At 45.6% G+C, this 22,007-nt stretch overlaps 3 protein-coding genes across 52 annotated transcripts; all 3 read right to left on the reverse strand.

The window, feature by feature from the left end:
- Positions 1-1,082: 1,082 nt before the first annotated feature.
- On the reverse strand, positions 1,083-11,214 carry LOC119404875 (uncharacterized). Its single transcript, XM_037671561.2, has 4 exons — positions 10,941-11,214; positions 9,057-9,152; positions 7,193-7,312; positions 1,083-1,341 (listed from the first exon to the last, which is right to left on the reverse strand). The coding sequence occupies exons 1-4, from the start codon at positions 11,104-11,106 to the stop codon at positions 1,172-1,174; spliced, it is 552 nt and encodes a 183-aa protein (XP_037527489.1). The 5' UTR covers positions 11,107-11,214; the 3' UTR covers positions 1,083-1,171.
- Positions 11,215-11,499: 285 nt separating this feature from the next.
- Positions 11,500-12,308, reverse strand: LOC119404876 (activator of basal transcription 1). The gene has a single exon (XM_037671562.2). It carries the CDS (start codon positions 12,270-12,272, stop codon positions 11,505-11,507), a length of 768 nt encoding a protein of 255 aa, XP_037527490.1. The 5' UTR covers positions 12,273-12,308; the 3' UTR covers positions 11,500-11,504.
- Positions 12,309-18,670: 6,362 nt separating this feature from the next.
- Positions 18,671-22,007, reverse strand: LOC119404878 (myb-like protein D). Of its 50 annotated transcripts, none has more exons than XM_049419071.1 (7): positions 21,757-21,986; positions 20,847-20,864; positions 19,257-19,524; positions 19,116-19,154; positions 18,960-19,076; positions 18,882-18,920; positions 18,671-18,842 (listed from the first exon to the last, which is right to left on the reverse strand). In XM_049419071.1, exons 1-7 carry the CDS (start codon positions 21,794-21,796, stop codon positions 18,764-18,766), a joined length of 600 nt encoding a protein of 199 aa, XP_049275028.1. In that variant the 5' UTR covers positions 21,797-21,986; the 3' UTR covers positions 18,671-18,763. The 50 variants fall into 50 exon arrangements, with proteins under 50 accessions (XP_049275028.1, XP_049275036.1, XP_049275035.1 ...); XM_049419079.1 differs by having other exon boundaries at positions 18,671-18,803; positions 21,757-21,984; XM_049419078.1 differs by having other exon boundaries at positions 18,999-19,076; positions 21,757-21,983.

Consider the following 22,007-nt stretch of genomic DNA (forward strand, 5'->3'; position numbering starts at 1 on the left):
TTACTTGCTGATTAGAGGTAGTTAAGAAAATTAGACAACTACCAGCTACACAGCTTTGATGAAATAGCCTGTTACTGCATATACTACATGCTTTAAAGTAGTCTAGTTTGTGTCAGATTTCATTGTAGTTAGCTTTAAACTTAATCTACACTTGCCTGGAGTTCAACTCTTTGCAGACCACCAACTGTACAGTGATGTCAGGGTACTTCAGAGAAATGAAACGAACTGGCTGTGGAAAAGCTATTGCATTAACTTATTTAGGACATTCTGAGGCTTGCCAGTATATTTTGCTTAAGGGTCCGAGGTACTGCGCTTTCAAATGACACAAGAAATGAAGAGTCGGAAATATTGCATTGGTACTCCTTTACAGGGACACTAACGAGAATAAGGCTGAGCTGCAATATATATTATTTTTCACTGGTCAGATCAACTGGGAGCAGAATTTTTTGCTTCACGATGATGAATTGGTTTTTCACTGACCAATTCGGAGCTGGTTGGCACACAAGTCCTGGCATGCCTTCCAGCAGCGCATTTTTACCATCAGCTGGCAGGTTTAAATTGATGGAATCCAGAGTGCTCGCTCCAGGATTCCAGGTGCCCCTCCATATCAGTCAGAGAAAAGCGCTGCGAAGGTACAGAACAACTTTCCGAGGGAAAAGAGGCTTGAAAAGCCCAAAAATGAAAGGCAGGTATCCCCAACTCCAAGTTTCAGTACTGGCTTGCCATGCTTTTCCCTGGGCACAGTTACTTTATTGTAAAGCTGGCATAGACTATTCTACACTCTCTAGCCCGAAATAAGCATGGCTAAAAAAAATCTACTAAAGCATAGCAGTACAAATACAAAAAGAATTTTTTTTTAGAACTGTGAGACCACACTAAAGTACTGGGACTGGAATTTTCAAGTGAAATTTTAACAAGTTAACTTTGAACCATGTTGTTACTTGCAGTAGCTAACCTACCACAGCGAAATAATAGAAAGACGAGTTTCCAAAAGTAGTGCTTTCTTAGGTTGAACCGGTTTAGTGCTTTATTGAGGAGCATCTTTCAACCTTTCAAGGCATTGAGAGGGCACTTAAAAAACCTAAGATTCACATTGACTTTATTCTACAACGGCGCACAGCATCCTGTGCATGAGAAAACAAAGGAATCAGCATGACAGCTTGACAGCATACTATTCCTTCATGATGGAGAAGTCGTTCTTCTGTGCAAAGTACCAGTACTCCGGGTACTTTGGAGTGGTTCCAGCCATGCTTTCCATGCCAGCATCGACTGTCAACTTCTTAATGCCACACAATACGACTAAGACGACGGCAAGAGGAACGCCAACAGTGTAGCTATTGACTGCAAATAAAGAAAGAAAAGGCACATCACTAAAGAAGAGCCCTTGAAACTGATGTCCCATTTTATTGATACTATGATACTATCATGGTTATACCATGAACGCTAGGATACTACTTTCCTTGCTTGCATTCACAATCACAAAATAGACATTACAACCAAGAAATAGTGCACTATACTCAGTCACAATCGAAGAAAAATGTCAGCTCCACCCTCAGCCATTGCTGTCCCTCCCAGAGAGATTTTGCATAAGTATTCCATCCAATAGCACGTACTCATTTTTGTGACGTCAAGCACTTCTGGAGTGTACCTTATATCCGACTTTCCCACACAAGCCCGTGTGCTGGTAAATTTCGTCATGAATTCTAACATCGCTGCTCAGCCAAATGTAATGTTTTAGTTAGTAACGATGAACCTTTCATCCTTACCATGCATAGTAATCGGGAAGGTGATACAAACATGGTCCGACTACACTATCGCGTTCTACTCTTGAAAGTGAAGCTCAAGTGCCCTCCAATTTGTTTTCTTAGGTTGTAACAGAGTATAGACATAAGAAAGATAAGTGCACAACACCTAGTAATTTCATGCAGCGTGAATGGTACATTTAGTTGGTCACTACCGTGCTCGGGCTTGCGCTGTAACAACGTGGAGACCACTCAGAGCCGGCCCAGAAAAGCATTTCCGAGCGGAATGCTTTTCTGGAGGCAAGAAGAGGAAGCACATCAGTGCATCCAGCATCACACCAACAATGGAACGCTGCAGGAGCCATATGACTGAAACTCTGCCAGATCTCAGCCGCCTCCCCCCCCCCCTTGAGATGGAGAGTAGTGCAGTGGAAGAACTAGCCACACGTGCTCACAGCATTTGATTTTTACTAGTCGAACGTGATGCACGTTGCCAGAACGTTTGAAAATAACCAGCCAGATGCACCATAAGTCTCATGCCTCTATTTGTGTAAGACGATGCATTAATTACATAGAAAGGGCAGCTATCTAGTTAGTTTCCTGATCAAGGCACAGTACTGCATATACCTGAAGCAGAAAGATGCCCGAATACCTTAAACCTACAGTGAAACCTCAGTGATACGATCACAGCTCATACGAATTTCGGGGTGATACAAATTTTTCGTTGGTACCGGCCAAGGCCGATTGGCCTGCAATGTAATGGAGTACGGTTGTTGCGAACCGATTTTCACCCAGCGACGTTTGATACGAACGTACGCTACCGCCCAGGTACGAAAAGGTGCTGTCCGCGCTGTTGTGGAAGATGCGCGAAGCACGTGCGAGCGCGCGAGCGCACGCGTGGGCATGCGCGCCGCACCTCCGAATCGTCAGAATCACAGTGTAAGCAAAACACTTTTCTTACGGTCAGAATAAACCTTCAGAGACGTCCTCCGAGATTGTGTGCACGAATCTTTGAGGCTCTGACATGCCTCCGTGTGCCTTCGCGTTTAGATCACAGATGACATTAGCGCCGTGCTTTTTTTTCTAACGCGTTGACGCGGACTGATGTCGTTGTACTGCGTTTACATGCCTGCCTCGTGCATCAGACTTCCTAAGAAAGGTGTACGAGGACCGAAAGAAGGCGAGGACGGTCTTGGCGAAGGAGTCAGGCCTCACAACGTCAATATGCGCGACCGTTGAGGTCGCACTTGTGCGGGCACGGCCATAAATCTCCCAAAAAAACATCCCCAACACCTCCACGACAACAAAATCATAACACAGGACCGTGGTTCTGTAATTTTGTGGCCTTGATCCATCGCGTGAAAGCACTTCTTTCGTTACTTCCGCCGCAGTACTCCGGTGTCAAGCAAAAAAGCATACTAAAATTTGGAAGGGGCTATCCGCTTCGGGTCCCAACGCGCCTGGTTCATTGATACGCGCGTACGGGTTGTGCATTTACGAGTGCTGGCATTATTTCCGACATATAAAAACTTAACTGACAATCATTCAGGCTTCTTCCTGACGTTGCTGCGGTCCTGTAAAAGAATAAATGAAAATCTACGCCAGCTTTCTTTTGTCGCATGCTATTTTTCCATGCCTTCTGGTGATACGTATTTCGGATGATACGAATATTTTTGATGGTCCCGGGAGATTCGTATCACCGAGGTTTCACTGTATATGCAGTTATTGGAAGAAGGGCAATACTTTTTTTTTTGAGGGGCTCGTTTCTATGTTAGACACAAACAAACGAATCCAGCAGACAATTAGGCCAGGGAAAGCATAGGGGACATTAATTGTTGTCTTGAACTGTAGTGCAGTAATTATGATGTAAATCGAAAAAAATTAAAGCGGACGAAAATTCACACTCGTTTTAAAGGTTGTGGGTTTGGATCCCACCGACGAAAAGAGTGATTTTTCATCCACTTTATTTGATTTCAATTTACGTTGTCATTACTACACTACAGTTAAAGACAACGACTAATGTCCTCTATGCTTTCCCTGGCCTAACTGTCTGCTGGATTCAATTGACTATACGCAGTTAAGCTGCATAGGAAGTGCATGCACTGCCAACATAAACCATGTACAAGAAAGGTAATGACGACAATGACATAAGCATACTCGTACAAGTACACATCGAAGGAAATTAAAAAAACCACTGCATGGTCTCATAACGTGTGCCTGAGGAGGAGCTGCCACAGTATCAAGGAGCCAGAGGTAGAGTTGCCAAGTCAGAAATGTGAAAAGTAGCCAAACCCTCTAAACGTAGCCAATAAAGTAGCTATGTAATGGAAACGTACCTGCTTTCATCGCGGTGTTCTAAGCACATTATCAAAGCCAAAGTTGCTTTCAGTAAGTTCAGAAAGATACATAAAAATTATGGAATGTGTAAACATGACTAAAGCTATCAGCACTTTCCTTAACAAGTTATAACAACTCCTGCATGAGCCATGCTGGCCTGCAGTATTGTGAAATAAGTATATAAATGACTAAATATCTACCACACACTTCAATATTATCACACAATTCGAATCGCAGCTGCAGTTAAAGTGTAAATGTATTAATGTTGGCAACCATTTGTGGAGGCACATTAAAGCTGGAACTAGTCAAGTTCCTCAGTTGCAATAATAATATCTGGGGTTTAACGTCCCAAAACCGCCATATGATTATGAGAGATGCCGTAGTGGAGGGCTCCGGAAATTTCGACCACCTGGGGTTCTTTAACGTGCACCTAAATCTAAGTACACGGGCCTCGAACATTTTCGCCTCCATCGAAAATGCAGCCGCCGCGGCCGGGATTCGATCCCGCGACCTTGTTCCTCAGTTGCAATCCCAATCCTTAGTACAGAGATGAGCACATCATTATTCTATTTCTAAGGTCAGTTTTGGTCAAGCTTGCAAATACGAAAACTCGCCGGGCGTCTGCGTTTGATATAGGCAGGACAAGCAGCTTCATTGCTCGCTATGCAAGATGCACCGTAAATTTTCTGCCGAACATATCTTTGTAGTTTTATATCTTCATCCAGAAGTCAACAACTGGTTTTGCACACTTATAGCTTCCACTTGTAGATCCCGTAACTCCCGTTCTAGCTGAAGCTGCCAACATCACAAACTTTTGGATCCTTTGGATAAAATGGAAGTGCCTGCGTTGTATTGACGATGACGATAAACAAACTTGAAAAATATTTGAACTGCTGTGGTCGTACGGCAGGTGGCCTAAATATTTGCAAAAGTTGCTGCGTATTAGGAGCTACAAGAATTTCTATCCAATTTTTACAATAGCCACGCTATATTAAAAACAGCCAAAAAGTAGCCAAGCCAATTTTTTTTCTTGCAAACAGCCTGAAAAAGTAGCCAATATGGCACGAAGTAGCGAAACATGGCAACTCTGGCTAAAGGAGTGACACAACACCGATGGAAGCAGCAGCTTGTCGGACTAAATGCTCAGGCCCGTGTATAGCGCACCTGGGTCCGAACGCTCTACGTCCTCGGCTATTCTTAAAGGGGTACTGACACGAATATTTTCAGCTGTCCTTTTTTTTGCATCAAATGAAAGGTCAAGCCCTCAATAGCCAAGAAAAGGTAATGCTAAGCGCAAGTGTGTTCTAAAAAAGTAACTACAGCATGTTTTTAAAAGCTGGTTTCGATTCCTACTGTACCCTGACGGCACAACACGGTATGACTATCTCGTCACGTGCTCGCACAATATATAGTGACGTTTCCACGGCCGCTCTGCACCGTGGCTCCGTTGGTAACGCACAAGCGGCCATTTTGGAAGTTTTGATGATGCACAAGCGGCCATCTTGGAAGTTTTGGTACCTAACGCCATCACAACTAGCCATACTGCTGCGTGAAGTCACCAGAATTTGTACTGTAGCCTGACGTCAAGCTAGTGTTGATGTCAGTAGGTGCGCCATGAAAAAATTGACTTTAATATCAACTTAAAATATCTTACCAGCATTTGCTAAGCTTCACACATGCTCAGAGCCGCCTCTGCATACAGGAGATTTGTATGGCAGAGTAAACTCGCCTTCAAAAAAATGGTGTCAGTACCCCTTTAAGTTTTATTTTTGGGATACATGCTCGAACACTAAAAAAAAATCTGCATGTGTGTGTGTGTGTGTAAAAGAGAAGGAGAATGCAACCTTCATTTTTGCTTCCTGTGTCAGTACACACTTGCATGTTAAGCAAGAAATATGCAAGCTATAATAGGTTATGAACATTGAAAGAAGTGAACATGAAGACAGACTGACACATGAGGCTCTATGAAGACATACTGACGCCTAGAGCTGTCTATACCCAGCTATGTGACAACAAGGTTCTTGAACACCTTTCTCCTCATGGAATTCCTGTGTAACATAATAGGAGCCCTTGTCGCACCGTAGTGCTGGCCCAGCTAGAACATCAGTGGGCTTCACAGTTGCTTTTATTAGAATGGCAACCTTAGTACTCCCCTCAGCAGAAACGTTCTTACCACCCTCAGCAGAAAGTGGGCACAGCCTGTTGATCACAGGGGTTTCTCTTCTTTCGTCTCAAAGGCTCTTTCAAGTGTGGCGACAGCAACGCTTCATATTTCACCGTAACAGCGATGCCTTACACTTGCTATGTGCCAAGCTGCTGCTCGTATACAAGAACATTGAAAAAAAAAGCTGTCTTTATTTTGTTTACCAGCCAATGCGCAATTCAGTAACAGGTGATAGATGCTGCGACTAAAGGCTCCTGTATTCTCATTTGAACCCAAGTAGATTTGCTTGTGCAAAAAACATCTTGACATTGGAAACATTAATTGTGCAGGTGTGTGTAGGAGGAAAACAAATGTAGCGTGCTGCTTACATGCGGCAAGGCTGACAGCAACTTCTCGCACAAACCATGCTAATCTGCAGATCAGCTAGTATAATTTAGGCATAGCACTAAGCATCTATGCAAAGAGCAAGAAACGCAGTTACGAGCAAAGGCAAAACAGCAACACTAGACGGGGCAACCTCGGTCGAATCCTTGCTAACAATCAGCGACCTGAGCTGGAAAACAACACACAAGCTGTACGATTCTGTCATGACTCACAACTGCTATGCACAATTAGCGAATACAGTGAAAAAAAAGAAAAAGTTGGCAAGAATGCCTTTCACCAGAAATGGATGAATGAATACGTGAACAGCCTTACAAGCTCAGCAGATTGATGCTTGTCTACTCATGGTGGTAGCTTTTATTCCCATTTAAAACTTTGGCAGGAGTTTCATGACCTGAAGAACAGTATTAAGGGACCCTGGCAACAGGTTTTAGGTGACAGAAACTTTGCTTTTAACGCACTGTCGTGGCATGCCCAGTTGTAACCAACATCTGAAAGGGATTTCTTGTGGGTGTGGCTCCTGAAGTTGACAACAACTAGGGAACACAAGGTGAGAGACGAAACTTACACTTTGCTCCCCACACAGAGGCAGCGGCAACGGCACTAGCCATGTGGTTGTACACCGTGTCCTTGCCAGTGACCTTTGCCAGGACGTGATTTGTGGCCACGAAAGCACCAGTGGACATCACTGCAAACCGAAATATTAAATTACAGGTATTCTTTTCAGAGCAAACAACACAGGACACAACATAAGGGCACTACACAAACACTAACTTCAACAAGTAGATCTATACGGAATAGAAGACAAATGTGTACAGGCTCATTATTACAAGGTGGCTTCTACACAGCAACGTTACTCACAAGGGGCATAGCCATGCATGCAGTTCAGCATGCAACTTTGCATGCTCTGTTGGCTCAAATCAATTGTGCCACAGTTCCATAGGTAATCACATTTTTACATGGCTTTCACGAAGAAAAAGTGTCTAACAAACTTATTAACAAAGCCTATAATTAACCGATTTTGTTCAGAAATATTTCCCGTGTATCACCCATCAACACATGGTCGTCACTACTAACGACATCTCTTCAGCAGAGCTTTTATTTTACTTCGAAATGGTGATGTTTAAAGGGGCCCTGCAACACTTTTTCAACATGGTCAGAAAACGGTGCCGACTGGTAGTCGGGGCTTCTGAGAACATGCGAGCCAAACATTAAAGCGCAGGCACACGGCCTGGAATTTACAATTAATTCTCAAAGTCAGCTAGAAATCGTTCCCTCTTCTCTTGACAAATGATGCCATATGCCCAAGTGACTGCACCATATACCCAAATCCACGGCTATTGGCTGATTTGAGCATCGTGAGCTGCATAGTTACCGTGACCACCGCAAGAGGCCGCCACATGCCCACGCGTGCGCGATCTCGATCACATTGAATATAAGCCACGCGTTCGAAGAAAATAATTTAAAATGCTCAAGGTCATGACGCGTGTGATGTAACTTCTTTCCCCCGTGCCATCCCTGCCTGCTTAGCTTCCAGTACACTCGGCGGGACGAGAGAAAGCAATTACAGCGTAACTCCTGTAACCTCTGTAACGCCGCTCGTATTTGATAGATTCTAAAAATTCTTGCGGCGGTCGATTCGTGCGACAATAAACTCCTCTAGTAAAGCCATTCGATGGTTACTTGTAAAAGTGTGGCAGGGTCCCGTTAAATATTACTTAGCGTCTTCATACAAGCAGCTGGTACGTGCACAAAAAGCTTGAATACATGGAAAGGAATGTGACGCCAGGGAGGATACCCACACAGGTAACTCACAAGGGACACTTTGCAGTTGCCAACAGCTGGAAGATGCATAAACAGCATTTTTTTAAAATTTCTTCAGGAGCAGCATAGTCATACTCTGTGTCATTCAAGCGTGCACCCTTGTTTTCTTTCAAGGGAAGGGGTTTTGACATTGAGATACGATTAATGGTGATGATTATAATGACTGCAAGACTGCTTACGATGAACAACATAAATCTGTTCGAGTCCCATTAAGCATTATGACACAGTAACAGCTTGAAAGACGGCTGAGCAGGACACTTGGAAACTTGCAGAGAAGGTTGTACGCTTGAAGGAAGAGGCAGTCGTGTTTTCTTACACATATAATGTAACCTGTAGAGCCTTTCATAAGTTCAAACACGAAATTATTTAAAAGAGAAAAGCAACTGCATGCGCTTTTCCTAGCTTTCTTGTGTCGAAATCTTGTCCCAGAGGTGTGTGTCATTACTTAGGAAACTCGGGCTCAAAGCTACCAATTTAGACTGTCTATGAGTCTGGCCCGAATTGGAACGCACCCCAAATGAAATTACAAGTAGTAGCTGTCTTGGCTCAAACCAGCGTGCACTAAGGTTACTGCTCTAGAATGTAAGGTCATCCCGGAACAAACTTACATGCTGGAACTGTCCAGTAGCCGATACGTCCCAGGTAATGCTTGAACGTTGTCGCGTGTGCAAGAGCGAATCCATCATACACGCCGGCTGCAATACCTGGAAGCAAATATCAAAGTTTGTTAACATTCTATACATCTTTCCTCAATTGTGACAGAATAAACGGACCGTATTTCGCACGTTGAGTGTCGCCTGAATTTCATACTGCATTTTGCGATATAAGTAGTCACAAGTGACTTTCAATGTTTGCAAGAAGTCTTAAATAACTTCAGAAGCGTAGCTTATGGCGTTTTCCCTTTTGGTCTGAAGCAGGTTGGCACGTTCTATTGGTAATTTCAGATTTACGCGCTTCAGATTGGATCACTCTCACTTGCTCCACAGCCTATGCAAGGATTCAAGCACAAATAGGACTAGAAGCGTGCGTTACTTATGTCTCGCAATTTTGGTTGCCATGACAATGTACAAAGGGGAAGTCCAGCCTAATGTCCGGAAGTGGCTTGCGTGTGTGGTATCTGACATTTCTATCATCATCACCAGCCAGGAGCGCGGCTCGCCCGACTCATGATGCTCTCGCTATGAGTGAACTCGAGTTTGCCCGATTCCATGCTGATGTGGAATAAAGAACGTTCCACAGATGTTCTGCTGATTGAGTGTCACCAGTTATAGCAGTGTGATGTGTGGACAAAGAACAACCACAATTATGACGCGTAAAGCATTCTCGCCATCCCTGTACAAAGTTGGTCGCGGCCATCTTAACTGATTTATCATAGGATGGAGAACAAGGAACATTTTTCTTTTGCCTGCAGCGACTTGCAACTGTTACTTTTGCCACATGGATACTGCTCAAAGTGTCTTTTAGTGATTGCTGATCTCAGGATGAATAGTTGACATCCTATCAAACTGCACGGAAGTGCAGAACCCAACTCAGCTAAAGGTAATATTGAAACAACAAACTCTTATTTCCCAATTAATCTAGAATTTACATTAGAGCCTAGAGCAGCTGAACTGTGTCGGGTGTTCCGCTAGTGCAGCACATTCTCAAGGTCGAAGTAGAGCTCCAGAATTTTCTTTTTAGGTCTCCTCGCTTAGCTCTGTATCTGAGCGCGTTGAGAGGACTCAGATTTTCCAGCTGAGATCACTAATGAAGACCACACATACTTCGCGTCTTACTATGAAGCCAAAGAAAGTGCAGACGTCCACGCCTTTATGCTACACCATGCTACAACCTGAGAAACAGTAATTACACAACACCTGCGAAGTCTGAGGTGCCGAGCTGCATAGTGTGCAGCCAGCGCCTTGTTGCGACTGCCGTTGCTAGCAAACACGTCCTTTCAAATCGGCCAGCTTTGCACACTAATCTGTTTCTTCTGCATTGCAGCGCTCTTGGAGGTCATGCTGGCGACTGTACCACGTCCAATGCTTCGTGAAAGGAAGGTTGAGGTACAACGGATAGCATTATCACGGCGGTTGTAGTCAAATTTAGCGAAAGCGAGCTACATAAATGGGATTGAATGCTAGGACGGCATTGTGCCTATGAAAGCCAGTCGCAGCGCAATAACAACGCTAGTTAACACAGTGGACCAGTGGCGCCTCTTAAGTAACTGCCCACTGTAATGAAAGCGCAAAGATTGCAAATTTTAACCAAGCTCAGCGCTTCGAAAAAGGGCTACCGAAAAAATGAAGGAGGCGAAGGCAACAAGACACACCAAATAAATGGCAGTATATTAAAAAGCGAAGTTGGAAGTTTCGCTCCGTTCACGTTAATCAGAAGTCGGGCCGAGATCACCGGAGGTTGCACCTATGGATGCAGCTGCTAAGATCTTGAGGCTGATCGAGCACACGTCCTGTTTGCTGCATTGACAGAATACAGGAACAGACAGTACTTACCGTACTTGAGTGAATAATATGAGAGATATAGCATCTTTTCAAGCCCCTGCTCATCCGCTCGTGTCTTGTAGTAGCTGAACGGCTTCCAGCCCAGCTGCTGCCGCTTTTGAGCCCACACTTCATATATAAAGAGAAGCTTGGACTCGTAAGGAGGTATGAACACCATTCTTCGACCTCCCCTCTGGATATTAAAGCGTCACCAATATGATTTCGGTCACGAAAAACGTCCGAGGAGCAGACAGAGCAAGGGCGGAAGGCCGGAACAGGAAGCAGTCCACGCACAAGCCGGCTGGCGATCTGACTGCAGCCGTGCTTCGAGTAACGTACGAGCCATCTCGGGCCAAAGCCAAAGTCACCGAAGCAGACAGCTGCATTTTTAATCTCGCGTGCGAGGTTAGAGTGTACTAGAAGATAGCGAGGTACTACCTGTAGTGTACTAGAATAGTACGCTACAGAGCTACCGCAGCCTAAGTTCCAATTGATAACGCAAAATAAAACAATGAAGCCGCGAAGAACACGACACAGAGGTTAACACGCGTAGCATATTTATTCATTAAGTAACAGTCACGTCTCAAGCTCGTCACCTGAATCGTCCAAGCCGACACCACTCACAAAAATGTTTTTCAGCAGGCTCAGGTCGGCGGAGGGCTTCGCAGTTTCATCCGCATCCTTTTTCGCCCTCTTGGCGACGATCTCTTCGTCGGTAGCGCGCTGCCTGACGTCGATGGACCGTCGTAAGCTGGCATCGTCCGCCACACCTTCCTTGGCTTCGCGCCGTAGGCGCTTGCTCTTCTGAACGGCCGATATGTAGAAGTTGGACTCTCGCTTGGCCTGCGCGATCTCGGTGCGCAGTCGCTGGTCTCTCACGGCCTTCTCGTACGCCAGCCGCTCGTTCAGGTGCGTCCACCGGAACCGGTGCAGGTACTTGATGCTCCACAGACTGTGATAATACTCGGCACGACGTTTGCCACCTACCTGGACGCCGTTCAAGGTGGCGGCGACGCGTTTCGCCACTTTCTTGTCCGCGAACTCGACCCAGCCTTCGACGAAGTTTCGTGGCTTGCCGTGCTCTTTCTCCGGCTGCAGGAATATGCGCCCCAGTTCGCCGTACTTTGACAGCATGCTCCGCACGGTCTTGACGTTCATCTTGGGCGGGATGTAGCTCAAGTAGACGACGCCCGGAACTTTTTTCTTCTTTTTTGTTTTGACCTTCTGCGTTGCGGCTTCATCTTTCAAATCGGCAGTGTAAGGGACTTGAGAAGTCGCGTCGTCGGACGAAGTGGGTTCAGGACGTTGTTCGTCGCGCACAGCGTCACACTCTCCTTCCGCCATCTTTGAAAGTTATTTCTTACTAGTGCGCTAGATGAATGAGAGCACGTTACACATGTAGAGTAACGCCGCAATAGGCGGCGCTGCACATCACACCTACACAGGCCGTTTCTCACGAAGCCTAGATTTTTTTTAGTTTTGCTAAGACGCTGAAGGCGAATCGTCCTGACGTTCTTTCTTTTTTTCAGGTTCTTAGCCACTGTGCTTTATTGCTAAACAGCGCAAAGACGAAACACCAAAGATGAGAAAACGACACAAAAAAAATCACAGCATATCCACGGAGTGAATGATGATGAGTGGGCGAAGCTGCGGAGGTTCATCGGTAAACCGTGAATCTTCCGTGAATTCTGCCCAGTACATCATCACCGACGTGAGATCGGGCGCGTTTATACTAAAGGTTCGATGAGTTATGACGACTTGCAGCTCACTTTAATTTTACATGTACGCTGTGAATTTTCATTGTTTAGAAAACCATTGCTTTAGAAAACACCTTGCGTCTTTCGTTAAGCAGCTGGCGTCTTTTTCGTTTTGCTTTAGAAACATCTGGCGTTCTTTCGTTTTGTTTTTACAAAACATCTGGCGTCTTTCGTTGGTTTATTTCATCAATCAACGGCGTTTTGAACAAAATTTTTATTGTTTAATCACGCACAGGAGAAATCTCACCAGGCACTACCTTGGAGGTAAACAATGGCTGCTAATGGGAATGAGAGACAGAAGAAGTCGGCTTTTAGCTAACACTTACACTTCTACAGAGACAGAAGAATTCGGCTTTTAGTTAACGCGCACGCTGCGAATTTTTTATTGTTCAACAACGCACAGGAGAAATCTCCCACCGGCACCACCTTGGAGGTCAAAGGGTAAGACTTGTTACTCACTACTACGAGCACGACGAGGGACGAACGGGTGCCGCCTTAAGGAGCTTCGCCCCTAAAAATCGCACCATCTCCCGCTAAAGGGGACCATTAGACGATGCGAAGCAGTGTTTCGGCATGTAGAGCCCGCGTTCTAGAGGTGGAGTGGTGAGGGGGAAAGGGGAAAGGGAAGGGGAGAGGGGGAAGGGGAGGTAAGCGGGGGAAAGGGAGAGAGTTTGCACATGCGCAGTAAGGGTGGTCACGCCGCACACCACCACCACCACCGGATTGAACTCCGCCATAAGATGCTTCACATCTAAAACAAGCGCTTGTATGTGTGTGTGTGTGTTTTTTTTCCCTCATTTTTGGTGTTTCGTCTTATTTCGCGCTGTTCCGCAATGAATCGTTACCAGCCGCCCAGTCAACTGTGCATGATTTTGCACTGTGTTTCGCGAATTCCGCCGGGGTTACCGATCGAGGCGAGCTGAATGCGTTTCTCTTGTGCACGCACTTCTTCGCGATCACTAATTCTATCATTCAGTCATTGCCACTGTAAGGCACGAATTAACAACAATTGCGAGTGAGGGCTTGCAAATATCTTCACTTTTCAAAGACGGCACGTTTCCATAAAAATTCTGTCGTTTCATGATAATCTCTTACTCACACAGGTATGCTTACGGCACTTAATTGTTGCTAGTATAAAACAGTAAAAACAAATATGTAATGTAAATTGACACAATGTTTCAGAATTATATGTGTTGTCGTTCGGTGCGACAGTGCAACGCTGATGTTACGTTTATCAGGGGCGTAGCCAGAAATGTGTGCGTTTGTATGTGTGCCTGTATATATACACAAGCAAAACTGAAAAATCCCCCCCCCCCCCCCTGGCTACGCCCCTGCGTTTTATGCATCTTAATTGTTCAGCGCTTTACGAGCAACACCGAAGATCGCGACGACGTCGATCGCTTCGTCGCAATGCCGAAGACAAATTGGAGTTTTCCGGATACCACAAGAAAAGCGGCACACGCCGTACACCTGAGGATGTATTTCATTGTCATCACTTTTATCATGCTGCATGGTTCCAGGAATCCGATGAATGTGCTTTCAGGACAAGGGACTCTAAAGAGAGAAACGATTTTTCTTGTATTAGTAAATTAGAATTTCACCATGTATGAAACACCACTCTTACCGTGAGAAGGCGCTTGGCAAGCGAGAAAACGCGCGAAAATAAAATACAGTTGGCGACGCCGCCTTGAAGTTCCCGCACTAGCTCACCGTGACGTCATAGATTTTGAGACGGCTTCTGCTAGTGCCTCCGTGATTGTTTAACGGTAAAAAAAAAATGTTTACGTTGTATTCCAAGGGACCGATACCAAGTTTCAGACCGTTTCACTGAACCAATGTGGGCAAAATACGCAAAGAAACTGAAATTCGTGACGTCACGGTGACCTTCACGCGCTCAAGTTTTGGCGCGAAATTAAAGAATGAAACTTGAGCCTTCATTTTTTGTTCTCGTAATTAACCCATAATGGCAAAATTAGTGGCAATGGAGTTGTGAAAAATTAACTTATCAGTCTAAACTGACTTAATGTTGCACTTTGGTGTCCCTTCAACTGCCGGGTGCACTGATTGATGATGATGTTCCTAAGAATATTGCGACATACCATTCCTCGAACTTCCTCCGTTGTCTTCCGTGTGAGTAAGCGCTGCTTCATAGCAGCAGGTGCTGGGGTTGTGAAGAAGGAAAGCTTTCAGAGCTAATTTATATAATGTAACAGATTAATTCGATTCGCTTCTTCAGAAATTCGCTAGGTAAAGGAATCTTGACGGGAGGAAACATTGGCATCTCTTCGATACAGCATAACGCTGCAATGAAATAAAATAGATAGATAAAAACTAACGTCTTTCCTTGTGTCGTTGTCTTTAGCGTTGCTAGACAATTATGAACAAAAACACAAAAAACTCGGTATCATTGTAGGAGCGAGTTTTATTTTTGGTAAAATAACCGGCTCCTTGTTCTGAGGAGATCCCCCGGTCCCATGGGTGTCAGCAGGAATTTGTGTTGAGGGTTGGAAACCCGTGCTTCATCGCGGTGGTGGAGGGCGGAGCACTGGTGTGTGTGTGTGGGGGGGGGGGGCAGGGCCCTTTCGCACCCCCCTGACGATGCCCGTGCCCGGTCGCGATCCATAAACGAACGCTTTCCTAGAACTGAGGATTAGCCTAACTACATCCGAACATAATATTCGTACCAGTCAATATTAAGATCACTCATCATTTCCGTGACGTCAAGCGCTTGCGCGGGCGTTTAAATAAAAAGTGGAGGGGGAGATTGAGAGTACCACGCACTCCATCATAGGATAGCAGTAAGCGTGTCTAACTATTTGGCTTGTGCGTCAATTGTTTAGAACGAAATGTGAATTATTTAAAGCATTACGACTAGGGGATAGTTGCACGCAGTTGCCCCCCCCCCCCAAAAAAAAAAGAGAAATATGATTAAACTTAATAATAATAATAATAATAATAATAATAATAATAATAATAATAATAATAATAATAATAATAATAATTTGTTGGGGTTTTACGTCCCAAAACCACGATATGATTATGAGAGACGCCGCAGTGGAGGGCTCCGGAAATTTCGACCACCTGGGGTTCTTTAACGTGCACCTAAATCGAAGCACAAGGGCCTGTAACATTTTGCCTCCATCGAAATGCAGATGCATTAATTTTAGCAATGCGTATTACATATATGTGTTCAGAAAAAAAAAATGTTTGACGATTTAGAGTAATATGTACTCTGTAATGCCCACTGTATCATATTTGATACATTAAATTTAATGCCTCAAAAGAGGTAAAAAGCCCCTCAAAGCTTCATAGAAAAGCCGTTATTGGATATTTAACGTGTTATAAGCTCTCCTGCAAATTGTATCTCTTATGGTAGTAGCAGAGGCAGTGATATTCGCATCGTCGACACAGTCCGGACGGCTTCACAAATTTTACCATGCCTTTGTGTTGCTGGTTTTAGGGTGAAAACCTAAACAATCCGGCAAATTCTGTGAGAGATCCTGATGTCAGTACATAGGCAAAAATGATATTTTAGATAAAAGCAAGGAAATTTATTTTTCGATAAGCCTATAATTTAGGTTCGAAAGAACTTGCTAACCAGGACGGCTTTCTTCGTTATACCGAGGTGAAACGAAAGAGCACTGCGCTTATGTGAGGGGAGCTTACTATTGGATTATCAGGTCGTAACCATGAAGGTCTAACCCGGGACCACTGTCGCTCCTCTATGGCTCGTCCAATTGGGGCGCAAGCATAGTAAGGCCGAAATAATCGGTACCGTTTTATTCACCAAGAGGCTAAAAACTGATGGTATCTAGAAGCTAGCGTAGATGTCCTAGGTGGAAGACGTTCCGTACGTGTGTAGAGGAACCAGGGTCGTAGCCAGAAATTTTTTTCGGGGGGTGGTTCAACCATACTTTATGTATGTTCGTGCGTGCGTTTGTATATGTGCGTGTATATATACGCAAGCAAAACTGAAAAATTTCGGGGGAGTTTGTACCCCCCCACCCCCCCCCCCCCTTGGCTACGCCCCTGAGAGGAACGTAAAATGTATATGTACGCCCCACATTTATGGTGAAATATCAATATTCTACATTTGAAATAGCCGACAATATGGCCCGGAAATTGGTGGTGCAGTTCATGACAGGAAAGAAAAAAAAATGTAAGACGGTCCCTTATTCATTCCCCTAAGAATAACTCGAAGGCGAAAGCCATCTTCTCCGTCTTCTTTTTCTTCTCAGTTAATAGTATTGATTCTTCCCGAAAGCTTTCTGTACCTAACGTGGTTTTTCAACTGCTTCCTGGATCGGAGACATTGCAAGCTTTTGCACCTCACGTGATTTTGCAGTGCCTCCGGGATCGGCCCCCCCTTTAACCAATTGCGAGACGTCATGTGATGATGTCATCATGTGACGTCATAAATTCGAACTGTCTGTGACGTCATGATGACGCCACCATGTGATTGATTTTTTTTTTTTCGCACCACTCGTGTTGACGCTGCCGACGGTCAACTTTCGCGTTTAAGGAGGCATCTAATAAGGTTTTCGCCTTAATAGTAGGAGAAACTATTGCGTCACGCACTCAGCCTTGGCGAGCCAAAACTCTCCGTGAAGCCATAACAATTTCCTTTGTTTTTTGCCGTGCGGTATATCGGCCCAGTACGTGACGTTCATCTGCGCTGCTGTGTCTATAACGTGGTCATTACGTGCTGGGTCGACAGAAGTCTTTTAGAGAGCGCGCTTATAAACTATTTGACAGATGGGTTTCGGGGCCGACATATTGGGCCGTTAACCTATACCGTTTTGCATCTTTAACAAACAAACGGACAGCGCTGCGGCGGACGTATACGCATGAAGACGGTTGGGTTGGTGCATTCGACGTTTCCTGGCCTTCACGTCGCCATACGCAAAAACAGGAGCACATTCGTTTAACAGCCCAAGGTGGCGGCGCCCATGTGGCTTACGTATGATCGTCTATATGCATTCTTGGAATGAGCGTCGTCCCTCGTCGTAACCGAGAGTAATTATTCAGCCAGCTCCACTCCGTGAAAGCCGTCGAAACAGCGAAGCTCCCCCCCCCCCCTCCCCCATTCGTCAGGCTATTAATGCCCTTCTATTGCGTACGTCGGGCGGCTTCTTCCTCGGTAGTACGAGCAGTCTTGATTATTCTGGAAGAGCGAACTGCCGAAGATGCGACACCCTCCTTTATACTCCACTGAGCCCCTCACTGACCTATTTCGCGCAAAGAGCTGGGTTCAGACGCGCTTTCCGCCGAGCCTCATCCCACGCCCCTCTTGGCAGGGGCGTAGCCAAGGGGGGGGGGAGGTTGTTCAACCCCCCCCCCCGAAATTTTTCGGTTTTGCTTGCGTATATATACACGCACACATACAAACGCACGCACGAACATACATAAAGTATGGTTGAACCCCCCCCCCCCCCCGAAAAAAATTTCTGGCTACGCCCCTGCCTCTTGGCACGCCTCTCATTGGTTCGCCCTTTCCGCCGAGCCTCACCCTCACCCCTCTTGGCGCGCTTTCACCAAGCACCACTCTCGCCACACCGCAAGGCCACATGACCAGCGTTATACCGCCGGCGATGGGTCGACTAAGAACAGCTTCACTGTTAAAATATGCACCTGTACGTATATAAATGTCTCTCTCAAACTCTTTGTCTCAACATATCGTCAAATGAAATACGCGTACAGCTGCGCTCACATTTAGCATTAGGGAGTATCATAATAATCGGTAAAGCTTTTCTCCTTCTTCCTACATCAGTCGTGTTACTGTATGCTCTCGTACCTTTTCCTCCATCCATGAGCGTAACGTTCGCTACGACGCAAGACGTCACCCCCAACCCACACACACACACACCCTTCTCACACGCAGAGAACGCCATATTGACATCCCGAGATGACAAAATGACGAACTTCTGTGTCCAGAGTGACGAAACACTGTGTATATGTTCAGAAGAATAAATTTTATTATCTGCCCCCCGTGGTTCTTGTACTTTAAGATGAACTAACTTTGAGTGAAAGTCATGCTGACATAGTCTTCTTTTTGTGGCTAAACTTAGGACGTGGCACTCAGTCGGCGTTGGAATTCTCGGCATTGGAGTTTTCTGACCTGTCAGCGTTGGAGTTCTCAGCATTCGCGTTTTCCGACCTGTCGGCGTTGGAGTTCTCGGCATTCGAGTTCTCCGACCTGTCAGCGTTGGAGTTCTCGGCATTCGCGTTTTCCGACCTGTCAGCGTTGGAGTTCTCGGCATTTGAGTTTTCTGACCTGTCAGCGTTGGAGTTCTCGGCGTTCGAGTTTTCCGACCTGTCGGCGTTGGAGTTCTCGGCATTGGAGTTTTCCGACCTGTCGGCGTTGGAGTTCTCGGCATTTGAGTTTTCTGACCTATCAGCGTTGGAGTTCTCGGCGTTCGAGTTTTCTGACCTGTCAGCGTTGGAGTTCTCGGCATTCGAGTTTTCCGACCTGTCGGCGTTGGAGTTCTCGGCATTTGAGTTTTCTGACCTGTCAGCGTGCGAGTTTTCTGACCTGTCAGCGTTGAAGTTCTCGGCATTCGAGTTTTCCGACCTGTCAGCGTTGAAGTTCTCGGCATTCGCGTTTTCCGACCTGTCGGCGTTGGAGTTCTCGGCATTCGAGTATTCCGATCTGTCAGCGTTGGAGTTCTCGGCATTCGCGTTTTCCGACCTGTCAGCGTTGGAGTTCTCGGCATTCGAGTTTTCCGACCTGTCGGCGTTGGAGTTCTCGGCATTCGCGTTTTCCGACCTGTCGGCGTTGGAGTTCTCGGCGTTCGCTTCCTCGTTGCGGGCGAAGAGCGACCAGGCTTTAGTTTCAGTCACTGTTGAAATTAGGACAGAGGAGGAAAGATAAACGGTTAGCCATTTTTCTGAAAGAAGTATCCACGGCACAAATTTTAAGCACGATTTTTGAGAAGCATTTCTTTCGCGAGAGTAGAGTCGAACCACAGGTTCTCAGACCAACACCTCAAGGCCGTTCCCCGTGGTTCGATCTGCGATGTACGCACTGAACATGTGCGTAGCGGGCGGTTTAGGTGCTGGCGCCTTGAAGCAGTGATTGAAAAATATAGCAATCAGAATGCGGTAATTAATTGGTATGTTTTCGCAGAAAGAGCGTAGGTGCCCAGTTTTACAGCGAAAAGAATTAACCTCAAGGTAATTCCGTTTGTTAAAGTTCATCTATGATAAGTTGCAGACTCAAGTGTTAGCAGTGCCAACGTCCAGTCTCCTTCCCTCTTTTGTCCGTGCTTGTTATCGCCGTTAAAAGCACTTAGCACTTGGGGCCATAGCACCCAATTTTCGGTTGCAATCTATGTTATGTGGGTTAACCCTTGTGCGTTCACAAACAAGCTGGCGAAATGTTAGCGCATTTGGTCATGCACTTAATTTATAATTTAACATTTTTATGAACACGCCAGCGCACTGAGAGTCAGGCAATACTGGGATGTGCGAGCGTCTGCATTCCCGCGAACGATTTTTTTTTTCGTGATCAGCTGCACGGGCAATAGAGCTATATTTAAGCTTTCTTCGGCTTGGCATCGAAATTGAACGCTTTGCAACGGCTGAAACTTTAGTATAGAAGCATATAGAAGACGACGGCTCCCCTCCGTTCAACATATGACGTCAAACACGCCATGTCAAAATGACGGTCGCCGGCGGGGCGGGGGGGGGGGGGGGGGGGGGAGTTATATCCGGCGACTTCTAGGGCTCATTTTGCACTGAAATATTCATTTACAGTCCCTCCTTTATATATGTATAGGCACAATAGGCCCTCTACTTCTATTTTTCGCTGAAAACAGCAAATCGTTAGGTGTCCGTGCCATACAATTCCTCGGTAACTCGATGACTATAATCAATCTGTCCTGAGTAAGAAAATGCATCTGGCAGTTTCAATTATCTGCAACATCTATCTTAGCTCAATTACTATATTTCCCGGTGAAGATTGGCGGCAGCAACGACCTATATGGCACCGTTGAAGTAATGGGATCACTTTAGTGGGCGCCTTATCCATAAGCGTGGCACTCGTTCTGCCTGCGCCCAGTGCAGTCTACCCTTCGCCGCTTTTTCTACAACCGGTCCCAACATGTATTTTCCTTCTATATCATGTTTGCAGACTACAGATGAACAAGATGGACAGACTCACCGGTAAGTCCGACCATGACTGCAAAAGAGAATTGAAGGTCGGATTAGACGTATAGGTAAGATTTAAGCGTTATTTTTGAAGTTTGTGCTAACAGCAGAAAACGTGACACTTGAAGGAGAATCTCAGCTAAGCGATAACAATTGGTACACGTAAAAAACTAAAGTATAGCAAAGCGCAGGCGGTTAAAAAAAAAAACTGATAATCACGTATGATCCTCGCTGCAATGGCAGCGAATTATTGGATGTGAGGTTTATGCGTCACATGTGTTTTCTGTTTTGTTTTCGATGAAGAGGAAGCCTCCTTGATGTTTCAAATCCAAATTATTCGGCTCTGCAAGTTTAATATAAGTTAAACCCACTACTTGTTAGTGCTCCGCCATTCTCGCAGCACGTTCGCTCGTTCCAGATAATTTTTACTGTATAGTTTCGAAATGTCGCTAGCTTTCGTCCGCACTGTCACAAAATGCTGTTTCGTTTTCCTTTTAGCACGAGTGTTCTCGCAAAGAGTGCCATTATGTCGCAAATATCTCTAGATGCCAACTGTACTTACAGATGCACTTCGGTCACGGATAAAACGACGCGTTATCAATACAATACGCACGATGTACGCCCCACCAGCAAGAGTTTCGAGACATGGGCTCCACTGGTAAGCGAATTCCTGCTCAGCTGGCGCACGAAGCTTTTAGACTAACGGATAACTGTATAGGTAGCAAAAACTACTATATGCTGGAACATTTACTTGGAGGCTATGTTCCAAAAAAAGCGGGGATATAGATGTTTGAAAATTTCGGGTCCCGCATACTTTTGCTGAAGAGTGTACCTCCAGTGAAGACCGATGTACTTTCTGTTATAGTTGTTTTTCAGTATCCATGGTTCGGCGTACGCATACAGAAAAAAAAAAGGACACATACCGACCAGACCGAAGGCGAGGATTAGGGTAAGCTTGGCCATGGCGGTTGATCTGTGGTTCGCTTGTCTCGAACCAAACCGATGGGGCAGACAGAAGTAAAACGGTATGGTCACGAACAGGGTTTCTCGGCCTTTCCGGACTTCTTATAAGCGGACCGCGGCTCCGTGTACCCGGGATAGCGGTCGGGAATCGATGCTCGCGTTACAGCCGCGCGTCGCAATCACGATGCCGTCATTAGAGAGGAGATTTACG

Source organism: Rhipicephalus sanguineus, chromosome 9 (genome assembly GCF_013339695.2).
Source record: "Rhipicephalus sanguineus isolate Rsan-2018 chromosome 9, BIME_Rsan_1.4, whole genome shotgun sequence".
NCBI classification, from domain to species: domain Eukaryota; kingdom Metazoa; phylum Arthropoda; class Arachnida; order Ixodida; family Ixodidae; genus Rhipicephalus; species Rhipicephalus sanguineus.